Source organism: Phoca vitulina, unplaced genomic scaffold (genome assembly GCF_004348235.1).
Source record: "Phoca vitulina isolate PV1807 unplaced genomic scaffold, GSC_HSeal_1.0 scaffold12, whole genome shotgun sequence".
Classification (NCBI taxonomy): Eukaryota; Metazoa; Chordata; class Mammalia; order Carnivora; family Phocidae; genus Phoca; species Phoca vitulina.
Genome location: NW_022589715.1, coordinates 26,628,879 through 26,643,570, shown reverse-complemented (window position 1 = coordinate 26,643,570; position 14,692 = coordinate 26,628,879). Strand labels below are relative to the sequence as shown.

The window sequence follows — 14,692 nt, the reverse complement described above, 5'->3', positions numbered from 1 at the left end:
TATTAGCATTTTGTTCCTTCTATCACATGCTTATAGGTGCCCCCCCAACATGTTATGATCATATTGGACTAATGTTCCTTCTAATACACAGGCTGTTCCTGTTATCAAAAAATATATAACAGCACCTATTATTAGGGCTTGGAATTCACATCCTTTTTATGGAGTGTTTAAACAACTCTCATGAGACCCTGGACACAAGAATCAAGCTGCTTAAGCTCAGATCAGTTCTGTTTACCTACCTGGTGCATCAGGTACTTGAAGAGGAATGAAAGGATCAGATACACTTAGAAGTGGGAGGCTAGAATCCACAGTCTGCCCACCCTTCCTTTTTTCAGCTGGAGTTGGTTGGAGGGGAAGAAAGGGTCAAGGAGAGAAAAAAAGAGAAAAGCAGAAAACATCAAGTAAATCTAGATGAATTTACCATCTATTAACCCAACAGCTCAAATTATAGAGTAAATTGAAACTCAGAGGCAGAATAAAGAGGGATGAGTGGATATAATCCAGTGTAATGGCAAAATACGTATGAGAGATATAATCTGGTCCTTGCAACACACTCAAAGATGCAATTGATGATAAAACTAGTATATTCATACACCTGAGATCCACTTCTTCCTTGTGTGGAAGCCTACAGGGATCTCTTCCAGATTCCTGTAGCAACTATTGTCCGTATCACACACTGTAGCATGTAAACAAACACTGTTCTGTAATCTAACACAGATGTTATGTGCTTCAATGTGCCCTCTACCATCCTGAGGTCACTGTACCACCAAATGTCTATCACAGTGCCAGGCAGACAGACACAGACAGAAACAGAAATAGGCTTCTTGTCTGTTGCAAGGTTAGACAAGCCCTAACTTCTGGACTACATCTAACATTCACTGACATTCATTCTATACTTGGCAAACTTGCAGATTTACAAAAATCTATACACCCTGTGGGACATCAGGGCTTGAAGGGGTCTTAGGATTTTATAGCACAATTTTCTTATTTTACAGAAAAGAAAATGAAGCCCAGAAGTTAAGAGGCTAGCCAGAGGTCTACCAGCAAACCCAAGGTCAGAACCCAGGCTTGCTGGATTCCTACTTAGTATTCTTTACATTGCATTTTAATACTCATTTGTTCTTTAAAATCTCATTTTGCCTTCTATAGATTTAAAACCTTTTTATTTTCAAATGATTATGAAATCATAGGAATTTGCTATACATAGAGTCCTGGGAACCTTCAACCAGCTTCCCTCCATGGTAAGATCTTTTACAACTATAGGACAGTATCACTGACACCGTTACGATACTGTTAACTACACTTTATTCAGTTGTCACATGCACTCGCGCGCGCGTGTGTGTGTGTGCACGCGTGCAGTTCTTCCCAATTAGATCCTATGTATAGGGTAACATAAGCACCTATACATGATGGTGCTTATGTTATGGGACAATGATAAAGAACTGTTCCATCAAACCAAAGAACCCCTTTGTTGTTCTCCTTTATAGTCATACCCACTCCTTACTCCAGTCCCTACCCCCTGGAATCCACTAATCTGTTCTCAATCTCTATAATTTTGTCATTTTGAGAAGGTTATTAAATGGGTTTTTAACTAAGCTTCTTTAAAGGTAGATGGAGGAAGACAAGGGTAAAATCACTGCTCTTAAAATTTCTATAATATTTTCAAATGAGACACAGTGAAATACATTAGAAGGAAAAGAACAAATCATAAAACTGGGTATATTCATTTTGAAAAAAGTATATATACAGAAATAAAATTATGGCCATAACTATTGTAAAATGTCAGCAATGTTTTCCTCTGGGGCCTGGGATTGTGAGTTCTTTTATCTTGTTTCTTTGGGCTTTTAGTCATTTTTCCAAAATTACACAAGTGAATGTGTATAACTTAACAGAAAAATATTTTAAATAAAGAGGCACAATGTCAAGTTTTAAATGTCTATTCCAACATATGGGCACAGTTCATCATTTTTGCAGCTTTTACCATAAAAGTGTTTAAAATAACCCTTCTGTCATCCTCTCTGACTCACTGCCAAATTTCCTGCTTATTTCCTCCCTTGGTTGATCAGAAGGTTTAAAATAGTGAACAGTCTGAGCTTGATTAGAAAACATCTAAAAATGATGCTATCCTATACTTCATACAAATGAGGACATATTAATTTCTGGGATTTAGATATAATTTTCTTTCATTATAAAAAACGAAAGTGTTGCACACATAAAAGTTTACACCACAAACAAGGAAGAAGGAAAAATACTAAATGTTCGTTTAAAAAAGGCTGGATAAGGGGCGCCTGGGTGGCTCAGTCATTAAGCGTCTGCCTTCGGCTCAGGTCATGATCCCAGGGTCCTGGATCGAGCACCACATCGGGCTCCCTGCTCCGCAGGAAGCCTGCTTCTCCCTCTCCCACTCCCCCGGCTTGTGTTCCCTCTCTTGCTGTGTCTCTCTCTCTGTCAAATAAATAAATAAAATCTTTAAAAAAAAAAAAAAGGCTGGATAAGATGAAAAAAATCTGAAGATGTTTTATAATGTTCGTAAAAGCTAGTGTCACTGATTTACAAAGTTTCTTGAGATGGGGTTATGACTACAGTTTCTGAGCTGGGCTGCTCAGGTACAACTCTCTGGTATGTCATTCTCCAGCTGTCACCTAGGCTGGGGGGGGGGTGGTAAGGGCAGAGGGAGAAGCGGACTTCCTGCTGAGCAGGGAGCCCAATGCGGGCGATGTGGGGCTCGATCCCAGCACCCTGAGATCATGACCTGAGCGGAAGGCAGATGCTTAACCAACTGAGCCACCCAGGCACCCCTTGAGAGCTGTTTTAAGGACGACCTGAGATAATGCATAAAAAAGCACTTAACCAGTGCAAGTGCTCAGTATATGTTCACTGTTATTACTGTTTTAACTACTCAAATGTATGTTTTTTAAAGCAGGGGCCTTTAAGTGCCTTAAAAAATACAGCCATTTATAGCCTTCAAAGTAAGCATAAAGGGGGAGAAAAGGCTAAAACAAAAATAAAAACTGTTTTAAAAATAGTTCATACAGGGGCGCCTGGATGGTGCAGTCATTTGAGTGCTGGACTCTTGGTTTCCATTTGGGTCGTGGTCTTAGGTTTGTGGGATCGAGCCCTGCGTCAGGCTCCGTGCTCAGTGTGGAGTCTGCTTAAGGCTCTCTCTTTCTCCCTCTCCCTCTGCCCCCCTACCAAATAAATAAATAAATCCTTAAAAAAACAGTTCATATAGACAAACAACAAAACATGTGATAAGCAGGAATTACAGGCACTAAAACTGGGAGTGTATGGAAAATGTGTAGGGACCTCTGTTGTTAACATTGGTGAATCCAAGCTCCTATCCTTTGGCAAAAAGCAATTCTTTTCATTCATTCAACAATCTGTACTAAACCAAACACAATACGAAATGTTAGCATTCAACAGCAAAGAAAACTCTCCTGGAGCTTATTCCATGAGCCCCTTTCCAAGGAAACTATATCCTACTCAGTACCATAGCTGGGCATCTGTGTGATGCTCTATCTCAAGGACAACGGTCAATGCTTTATACATTTGGTACATTTAGTCAACATGTGGCCTATTACACTTGAAGCACTTTAAACCAGACCAAAATATCAATAAACTTAAAAAATTACATAGGTAAGACAACAAAGCTAAAAATAAAAAATAACACAAAACCCTTTAACTTTTTAATATTAAAAAGCATGTCCCCCAAATAAGGCCAATGTGTATTCTAAATTAATAACAATAAGATTATCATATGAAGACTTATGGGATATGATTAAAACTTCAGTTTTTTTCTGACAAGGGAAACACACACCTATTAGACAGCACTATCAATAAACAGTGTAATCCTCAAGGGTCAGGGTGGGATGGGCAATTAAAGAGAGAGGCAAAGAGAATATTAAAATATCTGTGGACAAGTCTTCTAAGCAGATTATAATGAGCCTCTCTCCCCACTCTCATGCTGGTTGAAAATCACTGTTATAGTGGGAGAAAAACTCTAAACACTTTCATTACATTTTTAAGAAGAATTTTTAAAATTTTTACTGTGCTCCTTTTAATATTGACAAAGCAAACCTAAGAAGAACAGGGATCTATAATAAAAAAAAAAAAACAAAAGTTAAAGAATTAGAAGACAGGAAAACGGTAGATTTTATACATCTAAGAGTTGTCTTGGAAAGATGCTAAAACAACAAATCTCTAGCTAAAGTGATTTTCATTTCATACAATGAAAATTGATATGTATACAAAGAAAATATTATAAAAGGAAGGTTTAAATGCATTATTCTATTTTATTTAAAAAATTTTATTTTTTTATTTTTTAAAGATTTTACTTATTTATTTGACAGAGAGAGAGAGCACAAGCAGGGGGAGCAGCAGAGGGAGAAGCAGGCTCTCCACGGAGCAGGGAGCCCGACAGGCGGCTCGATGCCAGGACCCTGGGATCATGACCTGGGCCAAAGGCAGATGCTCAACCGACTGAGCCACCCAGGCATCCCTATTTAAAAAATTTTTTAACTGCATTATGATTTTCTAGAAAATTATTACTAAATTTGCCTCATTATGTGGCAGAAAACCTGAGAGAGGAAGTTTTAGAGCCAGGGGGTTGGTGTCCCTGCTCTGCCACTTCCAAGCTATGTGATCCTGGAAAAGAGACTAGTCTGTGCTCAGTTACCTCAACTGTGAGGATGGTGTTGAGGGTCAGATGACATATATTTGTGTAGGACAAAGGACAGACTGGGGAAAATGTTTACAGTACAGGATATACGAAGAGCTCTTACAAATTAATAAGAACAAAATGAACAAAGAACATCAGAAAAAAAAAAAAAAGGCAAAGGACATAAACAACACAAATCCCAGAAAAAAAAGTGGCCAGTAAACACTGTCCTATCTACAGCTTCTGATCTGGGCTGGGTGGAGAAGTGGAGGGAAAATTACTCTCATTCACTGCTGATCAAAATAAAATTTGTATAGCATTCTCAGAGGCTAGCATATTTAGAAATATGCACCAAAAGCCTTAAAAGACAATCTTTTGATTTAACAAATAATCTTCTAGAGGTTATCGTAAAGAAACCATAAAGGATATTATGCAATGACAGCCAAAGTTCCAATAAGAAATAAATTTATGATGTTAGAAAAACTGCTAACACACCTAAAGAAGGTGGGAAGAAAGAATACATAAGGTTAAAATCAGCAATTAATCAATAAAATTAAAAAGATCAATTTTGGAAGCATATCAAATTCCGTATCTACAAGGAATATATATGCTCAAAATCTCATATGGTTGCTGAGGGAATTATAACAGGAAAACACTGAAACCAAATTAATGTTTTAAAAAAAAGAGGTTACTTGGTTAGAAACATTAGGACAAATCCATATGAAGCAATTTAATACAGATCTTTTATTTTTTTTTTAAAGATTTTATTTATTTATTTGACAGAGATATAGAGAGAGAGCACAAGTAGGCAGAGAGGCAGGCAGAGAGGGAGGCAGAGGGAGAGGGAGAAGCAGACTCTCCACTGAGCAGGGAGCCCAATGTGGGGCTCGATCCCAGGACCCTGAGATCATGACCTGAGCCGAAGGCAGCCGTTTAACTGACTGAGGCACCCAGGCGCCCCTAATACAGACCTTTTAAAATTTATCTTTTAGGAGAGTCTTTAATGATGTGGGAAATGTGCCAGACTTAGTAAGAGAGAAAATCTGGTTTGAAAATAGGACAATAAAGATGTACATTAGAGTCTTAAGCTGAGGCTAAAAATTATGTACAAAATGTGGTCATGTATTTTCGTGAGGAAGATCTGTAACTTTCATTACATTCATGAAGATAGCTGTGACCCTAAAAAGGTTAAATGCCACTAATAGACACCAAAATGGTATCCGTGTGCTACTTCTTAATGGTGAGATTATGGGGATTTTAACTTTCTTCTCTATGCTTTTCTATAAATTACTGACTTTTATGTAATAAATATGTACAATTTTCTAATTTTAAGAAATTTTAGTTGAAGTATAGTTGACTATGTATAATTTTTATTAATAAAGGAGAAAGTTAGTTTTTTACTATTGCTTCTTTAATTTAAAAAAAGGTCTAATTTAAAAAGATATCTTCCTCTCCCTGTAAACACAGACACAGACACACACACACACACAGAAACACAGCTCAGTAGAATCTTGGATAGAGGATAGAACATCTAATTTTTAGAATTCTTCAAGTCATTCCAAAGATCTAAGCAATTACAAGCGATTAACGGAGTGATGTTCTTAAATTTAGAAATATTTGCTTAAAGCATGTATGTGAACTAGAGAGAAAAAATCCTGTATATTACTGACACATCATTCTGTCATTTTAATTCAGAATGATTCTGGAGATTTCTTTTTCCCTAGCTTTTATATTGGAAATCTTCTGAATAAAAGAAAATACACAAGATTTGGGGCTTACTGGTGTGCCAGGCTTATCTGTGCAGCAGTTGAAACTGTGGAGGTAACGACTGTGAGCCCTGTGTTTCAGGCACCTGCTATACTAACCGGTTCCGGCGGAAAACGAGGGAGTGGCAAAAGCATCACCTTGAGCTGGTTGAAAGCCTGGGATCAAACTCTCAGCGGAGCCTCCAAGCTTCTCAGGATGTTTCCCTGGAGGGACAAAACACCACTCAGTTCATCCCAGCAGAATCCCATGATGCACACACACATGCAGGTGGTGGAGGGCACCTTCTGAACCGAATTCTAGACTTGACTCCTTTTACCGCCCTACGGCAACATCTCGGACATTCGCAGGTCCTTGTCTAATCATTGCAATAACTGAGACAACAGCTGAGAAAAGGAAGTTGTGAGAATCAAAGACAGCACATCGGTTTTGCATGGAAGGAGTTCCAGAGACTGGGTGCACAACGATGTGTATGTAGTTAACACTACTGAACTCTATACTTGACCATGGTTAAGAAGTTCATGTTTATGTTATGTTTACTGACCACAATTTTTAAAAAGATTTTATTTATTTATTTGAGAGAGAGAGAGAATGAGCGGGGGGGGGGGGGGGGGGGGGAGGGAGAAGCACTCTCCCCCCTGAGCAGGGAGCCCAACACAGGGCTCGATCCCAGGACCCTGGGATTATGACCTGAGTGGGGTTAAGGCAGACACTTAACCCACTAAGCCACCCAGGCGCCCGTATATTTATCACAATTAAAATTTTTTTCAAATAAATAAATAATAAGCAAACCTCAAGCACATTACTCAGGCATAATGTCTCCAGTCCTTACTTTGAGTCTATTTGTTTTGATATAATTCTACTGAGTTTGCCAATCTGTTTTCCATGTTGGAAACAGTTCAGGAGAGCACATGAGAAGGGGACGTGGGGGAAACGGCAGGAGTGAGAAGTGACCAGGGACAGGCACAATGGCAGCAGTTTAATGTGACAGAAGAGAAACAGGAAATTATGAAAAATAGACACAAGAATTTTAAAACCTGGGAGTCTCTTAATCAAGTGCAAAAATACTAGAGTTTTCAATAGCCCATGAAGGTATTTCTGTTTATTCTAGAACAGTAACTGGCATACATAATAATGAAATAATTTGACAATGAGTTAGCTGTCTGTCAGAGTTAAGTCCTATACCCTATCTTTTGTTTAAAACAATAAGAAAGTAATATAAAAAAAAATTTTTAAGACTTAATTTATTTATTTGACAGATAGAGACATAGCAAGAGAGGGAACACAAGCAGAGGGAGAAGCAGGCTTCCTGCCGAGCAGGGAGCCCGATGTGTGGCTCGATCCCAGAACCCTGGGACCATGACGTGAGCTGAAGGCAGATGTTTAATGACTGAGCCACCCAGGCACCCCAAGTAATACAAATTTTTAAAAGATATCTATAAAATAATAGTTAAAGTTAAAAGAGATTAACAAAAGTTAGAAGAGTAAAGTTAAAAGATATGGTCAAAGTTCGTATCATTCACTCATTTCTAATCATTCCTTTACCCTGTGCTCTTGTCTAATGCCGAGGTACTCTTTTTGAAGAATTTTTCCAGGGCATGTTGTTGTTTTCCAAAGTGTGCATGTGTCTCTGTGTGTATGAGTCCCACCTTTCAAAATAAGACTGTGGGTTTGTTTTGTTTTGTTTTGTTTTGTTTTATGTGGAGTTCAACGAGGGGCTTGAATTCATGATCCTGAGATCAAGACCTGAGTTGAGATCAAGAGTTGGACGTTTAACCGACCGAGCCACTAAGGTGCTCCTAGACTGTGGGTTTTTGAGAGTAGAAACGGTACCTTCTATTTATTTGATCACTTCTCTACAGTCAGTCAACAGTACTACAGAACTCTGACCGTAATCAAAGATTCAAAGTTCACGTGAGGGCACACTCTCTCCTGGGTAAGCAGTTATAACTTTCTGGGATAATAAACACACATAGGACAAGAAAACCATTACACTCCTCCAAGGAATGACCATGCTTGACAGTATCATCCTGCTCTATGCTACCAAATCTTTGCTAATAGTGTTCCACTCTCCTTACTGCCACTCACAACTGGCCAGGAGTTCCTGTGGATGAAAAGACCATCAGTGCTCTAGTAAACATTCAAAGCAATTTGCACTCAAACTTCAAATCAAGCCTCTGAGGGAAGGAAAGACCCAACCCTACATTTTCACATGCATACCCCTCTAGAGTTAGGGTTTAAGAATCACAGGACACCAATTGCTCACCTTCCCCCAGCTTGGCAAAGTCCTTGTTCAACAGTTCCTCAGCTGTGAGTTTGGAGAAATTGTCATCATCGAAGGGATTCCACGTAGAACCTTCTGAAGCATTATAAACGTTTTGCTGGGAGGTCCGAGGAGAGCCTGATGGAGTGGTGGTTGCAGACCTAGGTAGGTTCCCACCCCCACGAAATGAAAAAAGTTGAAAAAGGGTCAATCTACTTTCTCTTTGTTTTGAGATCAAATTGTTTTCTGAGTCAAATCATTATTTTCTGCAGTGGTTTTCTAAAAGGGCTTTCCAAGGCAACTGGACAGTTTTCACAGATACTTTTATCACTGTGTGAAATAAATGTCTCCCTTTCCTTCATGATCCACTATCTCCCACTACTTCTTTAATCTCTTGCTTAGAGTTTTGGTCTCATCAGCAAGTCCTTTCAATCCAGAATCCCAAAGCAGCCTCTTCTTAGGCTTGTGACTCCTGTGACGCCACCCACCCTAACCTCTACAATAACTGACCCCAGAGTGGCTGGGACTGATGCCTTTTCAGGCTGCCTCCCAGCGGTCAGGATCTAGCATGCATAGAATGAAGGGCCGCCATGAGTGGTCACCATCACAGTTAAGGAGAAATAAACACGGTTATCACTATCTTGTGTTTGTAGGTATTATTACCTAATTTTCTTCTGAAGTCTCTCTTGATGCCCTTTGCATTTAACTAACGACTTCAAGATTTTTAACTTTAGAGTCCACAGTTCCAAGAAAGCTGAGGGTCCAAAATTGCATTTACCTAGCACTCACTGCAATCTACTTTATTTCAGGCACAGAGCCGATCACTGGATTTACAATGGTTAAGACATGGTCCTTGTCTTGGAGGAATTTGCAGGCTAGGTCAGCTGGATACACAAATAAATAATGATAATATAAAGTGATACATCTCCAAAAAGGTTCAGACAAATTTATGTATGACACCCAAGGAGCCAAAGAAAAGGTAACCGCTGACATGGATCTTGATGACTAAATAAGCGTTTCCTAGGTAGACAAGGAGGAGAATGGTAGTTCAGGGAGAGGGCACAGGATGAACAATGTGCTCACAAAGACAGAGAATGACAAATCCACAAATGTGATACAGTGGCCTTTGGTCTGTTAACCAATGAGTTCAGATATTATCCCTCTGGCAATGGGGAGCCAATGAAAGATTTTCATCATGGAGAGGGTTGGTCAGACTAAGATTTTAAGAAATACTCCGCAGAACACGGAATGGATAAGAGAATGGAAACAGTAAAGCAAGTATGAAATTTTTCCTTAAGATCAGTATGGTCTAGGTACTACAGGCAACTTCAGTTTCTTAATAGACACAGACACATACGTACCTTCATATATATGTACCCATACACATCTACATACAGATGCAGAGAATTACATAGTAGTGGCCCACAGCAGCCCTGGCCCACAAAAGTGAAAAAGAGAAAGGGGAAGCACCACATACTTGGACTTATTGAGGCTGGCCTCAGCTGCAGCTGCCTGGAGCAGCTGGGTTGATTTGCTGGCAGGGACCCCAAAGACTGCGCTATGGGTTACGTCACTGAGAATCCGTCTGTGCCCAGCACGTTGGGTCTTGGGGGATGATGGAGGAGTGAGAGATCCAAGTTTCTGCCCCTGGACGGCAGGAGGTGGGGTTGTTTGAACCTTTGGCTGTTGTCTTACTGGGGCTTGAATCTGCTAGGAAAAAGAAAAAAAAATGGCAAGTGTTCCCAAAAGAAGGGAAAGGAAAAACAAATAAACAGATAAGCATAATAAAAAATGCCACGTGAGAGCTAACATGGGGCTCAAGTGGCGAATTTAACCAATAACACCCAGAAAGAAAAAACAGTTTTTGACAATCGGAGCTATAACTTTGGGACTGATGGCATGGTATTTATCTGCTGTTTATACATAAATTTCAATCTTCATCAGCAATAATATACAGAGCAACCATACACAATACAGCCCAGTGCATAAGATTGCAGAAGCTATTTCTAACTCCAAAAATCAAGAATGTATCCTACAGGACCACTTTCTGCTTCTGGGGTCACACAGGAACTCATTCAGAATGCCTCCAAAGAGCATGCTTTAAGCAATCTACTACCACAGAAAGCACACCTCCAGCTAAAATACATCTGAGCTGAACAATTTCTGCTAAGAGATCCCTGACTCTGACATAGCTCAGACTACTGGTTGGGAATAAGTTAGGATTCCATTGTAATTCATAAATGGTAGTGCTTTTTGTTTTGTTTTGTTATTAAGGCTCTTTATTTCACTGATAAGATGGGTCCACAAGATTCTATTTCTGTGGCTCCCCTGAGAAAATGTACAGCACTGGGGTAGTGGGATTAACTTGTTCCCACCTTCAGTTTGGAAATGGCACTGAAGAACCAGGTAGAGAATATAAGAAGAAATAAGAAAAAATTTGAAAAGCCCTTGATGATAATTGATCTAATAATAACACAAGGACTCTTGAGATTTGGGCCATTTTCAGAAGGCAGAACAAACTGTCACCACAGAAAAACAAATAGGTAGGAACATCCTTGTGGCCACGTGGTTAGACGTCAAGCATCAGACACAATCTACAAAGTGCTACGTCAGGAAGATGAACAAAAAATAGCATTAAGAAGACCACCTAATGCTTTAATTCTGTCAGTTCAGACACAAAATGATTCAGAATATTAAAGGCCTATCCCTTCCCTCCAGTCCCTCGTTTCAGACTAAGACGTCCCTCCATGCTGCAGCTCAGCTCTCACATTTGGTGCCTTTGAAGGTAAGTCCTGGGAGAGAAAGGAAACCAGAGGGGCCAGCTACTTGCGTCAGGATGCTGACAGCCTGAGATTTTCTGTCCCTGTATTGACGCACACTGGATTTTACTGAGGCAGGTTACGTGCACGTATGAGGACACAACCACTCACCAACCGAACGAATGATACAGTACAAGGCTCCAACATCACTCAGGTTAAGGTCAGAGGGTAAAGAAGCTGAGGCATCTCTGAGGGAGAAGCAGAGTGCCCTGGGAAGACCAGAGCTCCGGCCCCACAACTTCCTTCAGGGGCCCAGGGCTGCACCTGCAACAGCCAACCTAGAGCCAGTACCCACAGAGACCACCATGGCTTTATGGGCAGATCTAGATTAGCTTATTTCTTGGAGTTTAAGACATTCATTGCTTTGAGAAGGGTATGCTTCACTGGTGAGTTCCTTTATTTTGAAGAGTCCAGACTACTTGGAAAACATTTTCTCTTCCTCTCACTTATCCCCAATGCAGCATACTGAAGAACAGACACTTCATGAGGACACCTTACCCTATCACAGCAATCTACTAATACAAAACCACTCCAATCCATTCAGCTATTCCTCACAATGACCATGTCAGGCAGACAGTTTTATTTCCATTTCAAATCTAAGAATATGAGAGTCAAAGGGACCTTAGAGAGCGCAGATCCCAACTCCCTCGCTTCAGAGGAGCTGAGACCAAGGCCCCCTGAGGCTAAGTGGTCGCTCAAGGTCATAGAGTCAATTGGGACAGAATCCATGTCTCCTGATTACTGCTCAGGACTCTCTTTTCTTCACTATCATGTCTACTCCAAAGATGGGATTAGGAAGGGAAAGTGGGGGACAGACAAACCACAGTGGGAGGAGAATCAAAGTAGACTCAGATGTCTGTCTTGCTAGAGACTGTTTTAAAGAACAATATATACATAATTATAAAAGGAGTATAGTCGGACCAGGAATGTAAGAATATACACAAAAGGGGGAGAAAAACCACCCAGACTTCCATCCCACTATCCTAATACAACTGTTTTTATCTTTTTGGTATCTTATATTTAAATCCCTTTTCAAGTACATACTTCTCCCATAATTTCAACATTATCTCATGAGTGTTTCACATTGTTGTACAAACTCTATAACCATGACTTTTAATGGCTGCACAGTTGGGTTTTTGAACAATTAGGTTACTTTGATTCTTTTGGCTGTTACTAATAAAATTATAATAAACATCTATGGCATACTGCCATTTTCCTCTTGTAAATTACTGCTTTAAGATGGCAATTCCTTACATTCACTCACTTGCTTCTCTAGGTAAGTCCTGACAAGGGTCACCAGAGAAAGGGATGGGTCAAATTTGGGAAGCTCTCTGGCTCCTGGCTGAAGCAAGTTCTGCTCCTGTTCCTTCTCCATCCCCTCAACCAACTATCCTGGAGCAAAATGCCCAAAGTACGTTTTCAGCCAAAGAACATGGAGAAGGTTTATAATTCATTCCCAAGAGAGGGACAGCAAAGGGGAACCTCATAAGAAATGTGGTCAATGGCTGTTGATCATTTCATCTCCCTGGATGAACATTTGTTATTATTATCCTTAAACACAGATCAGGATTCTTTGGTTATTTCCCCAGCTCTGCTGCTATCAGTCTGTGTGTCTTGGGTAATCCCTTTCTAGCCTGGGGCCTAGTTTCCAACAAGGGGACTAAACTAGATAATTACGATCTCAACTACCTACATCATATAATAATTTTTTAGAGGTTTTTTTTTAAGATTTTATTCATTTGAGAGAGAGAGCAAGCAGGGGGGGAGGCAGAGGGAGAAGGAGACTCCCCATCGAGCAGGGAGCAGGGAGCCCGACGGAGGACTCAATCCCAGGACCCTGGGACCAGGACCCGAGCCGAAGGCAGACGCCTAACGACTGAGCCACCCAGTCGCCCCCATATCATAATTTTTTTTTTTTTAACCCCTTTAATAAAGGGAACTTTTTTTTTTTTTTCTTTTTTTTTTTTTTAAGATTTTATTTATTTATTTGACAGAGAGAGACACAGTGAGAGAGGGAACACAAGCAGGGGGAGTGGGAGAGGGAGAAGCAGGCTTCCCACGGAGCAGGGAGCCCGATGTGGGGCTCGATCCCAGGACCCTGAGATCATGACCTGAGCCGAAGGCAGACGCTTAACGACTGAGCCACCCAGGTGCCCCAAGGAACTTTCTTTTCTTTCTTTTTTTTTAAAGATTTTATTTATTTATTTGACAGAGAGATAGCGAGAGCAGGAACAAGAGGAACTTTTGTTTGTGTTAAAAATACAGAGAGTAGCTGTCTACCACATGCCTGCAGGAAGACTGAGTTGTTTCAGAAACGAAGGTGTAAAGACACTGAACACACACTTAGCTGAGGCTCAAAGAAGACAATCTATTTACGGCACTGCTTCCTTTTGAAGGGATGGTTTTCTGGTTTAAGATGGGCGACAAAACTCTATTAGAAATCAATCCTCAGAAAGATGGTTTCTTACTTTTCCTTCATTTGTTTAGTAGTTGGACTTCCCTGGGAATAAGAGAGTAGCTGTGATACTCTATTGGCCGGATATGTACAAAGCCTTTTTCTATCACTATGATATTTTCTTCACTATCACTCAGAAATATGTGAGTACAGAATTAAGAGCACTTAGTAGAGGCCAGATACAACGTGCGGGAGGATGGTGAAGCTGTAAAGATCAGTCAGGAGAGGAGTAAGGCGTTCTGACGCTGTAGTCAGCCAGTATCTAGAAGTGGAAACATGCCCAATTTCTGAACTGACAAGATGGCTCAAACAGCACTCAGATGCTCTGGTGCCCGGAGGATCGGGTCACGGTAAATGGTCCCAGCGTGGAGGCCCCTGAAGGCCGCTACGTGGTAGACTTAAATGAGGTAATGTTGTCCAAGACCAAGGATAAATAAAAACCCTGTCAGGACTCAGGGTAAAGGTGGGAGCCCACGCAAACCTCCAGAGACTGGAAAGGCCCCCAAAAGGGATGCGCTCTAATCCTACCGAGGTCCTTGACTGCTCAACACTGGCACCGACAGAGACAGTGAACAGCTCTTTCTGCCAGTCTAATTTTAAGAGTGATAAATAAGAATGCTCATCTTCACCACTAGCCTAGAATCTTTTTTGTTAAACCTCTACCTTCTAGAGACTACCTCATCCTGACCTCGGGCATAATAAAAAAAATCAAGCACTTTAACCACGGCCCGGGG

General features: G+C 40.5%; 1 protein-coding gene across 10 annotated transcripts in view; it reads right to left on the bottom strand.

The window, feature by feature from the left end:
• The window catches only part of AAK1 (AP2 associated kinase 1), a 156,157-nt gene that overhangs the window by 17,203 nt on the left and 124,262 nt on the right, over positions 1-14,692 (bottom strand). For 3 of the 10 annotated variants that reach the window (XM_032410799.1, XM_032410806.1, XM_032410805.1), the window contains 4 exons: positions 10,162-10,394; positions 8,688-8,863; positions 6,523-6,627; positions 240-335 (listed from right to left, as the gene is read on the bottom strand). In XM_032410799.1, the coding sequence (XP_032266690.1) occupies positions 240-335; positions 6,523-6,627; positions 8,688-8,863; positions 10,162-10,394 (610 nt within the window). The remainder of the gene's footprint in view (positions 1-239; positions 336-6,522; positions 6,628-8,687; positions 8,864-10,161; positions 10,395-14,692) is intronic. The other 7 variants (XM_032410800.1, XM_032410807.1, XM_032410802.1 and 4 more) reach the window with 4 other exon arrangements.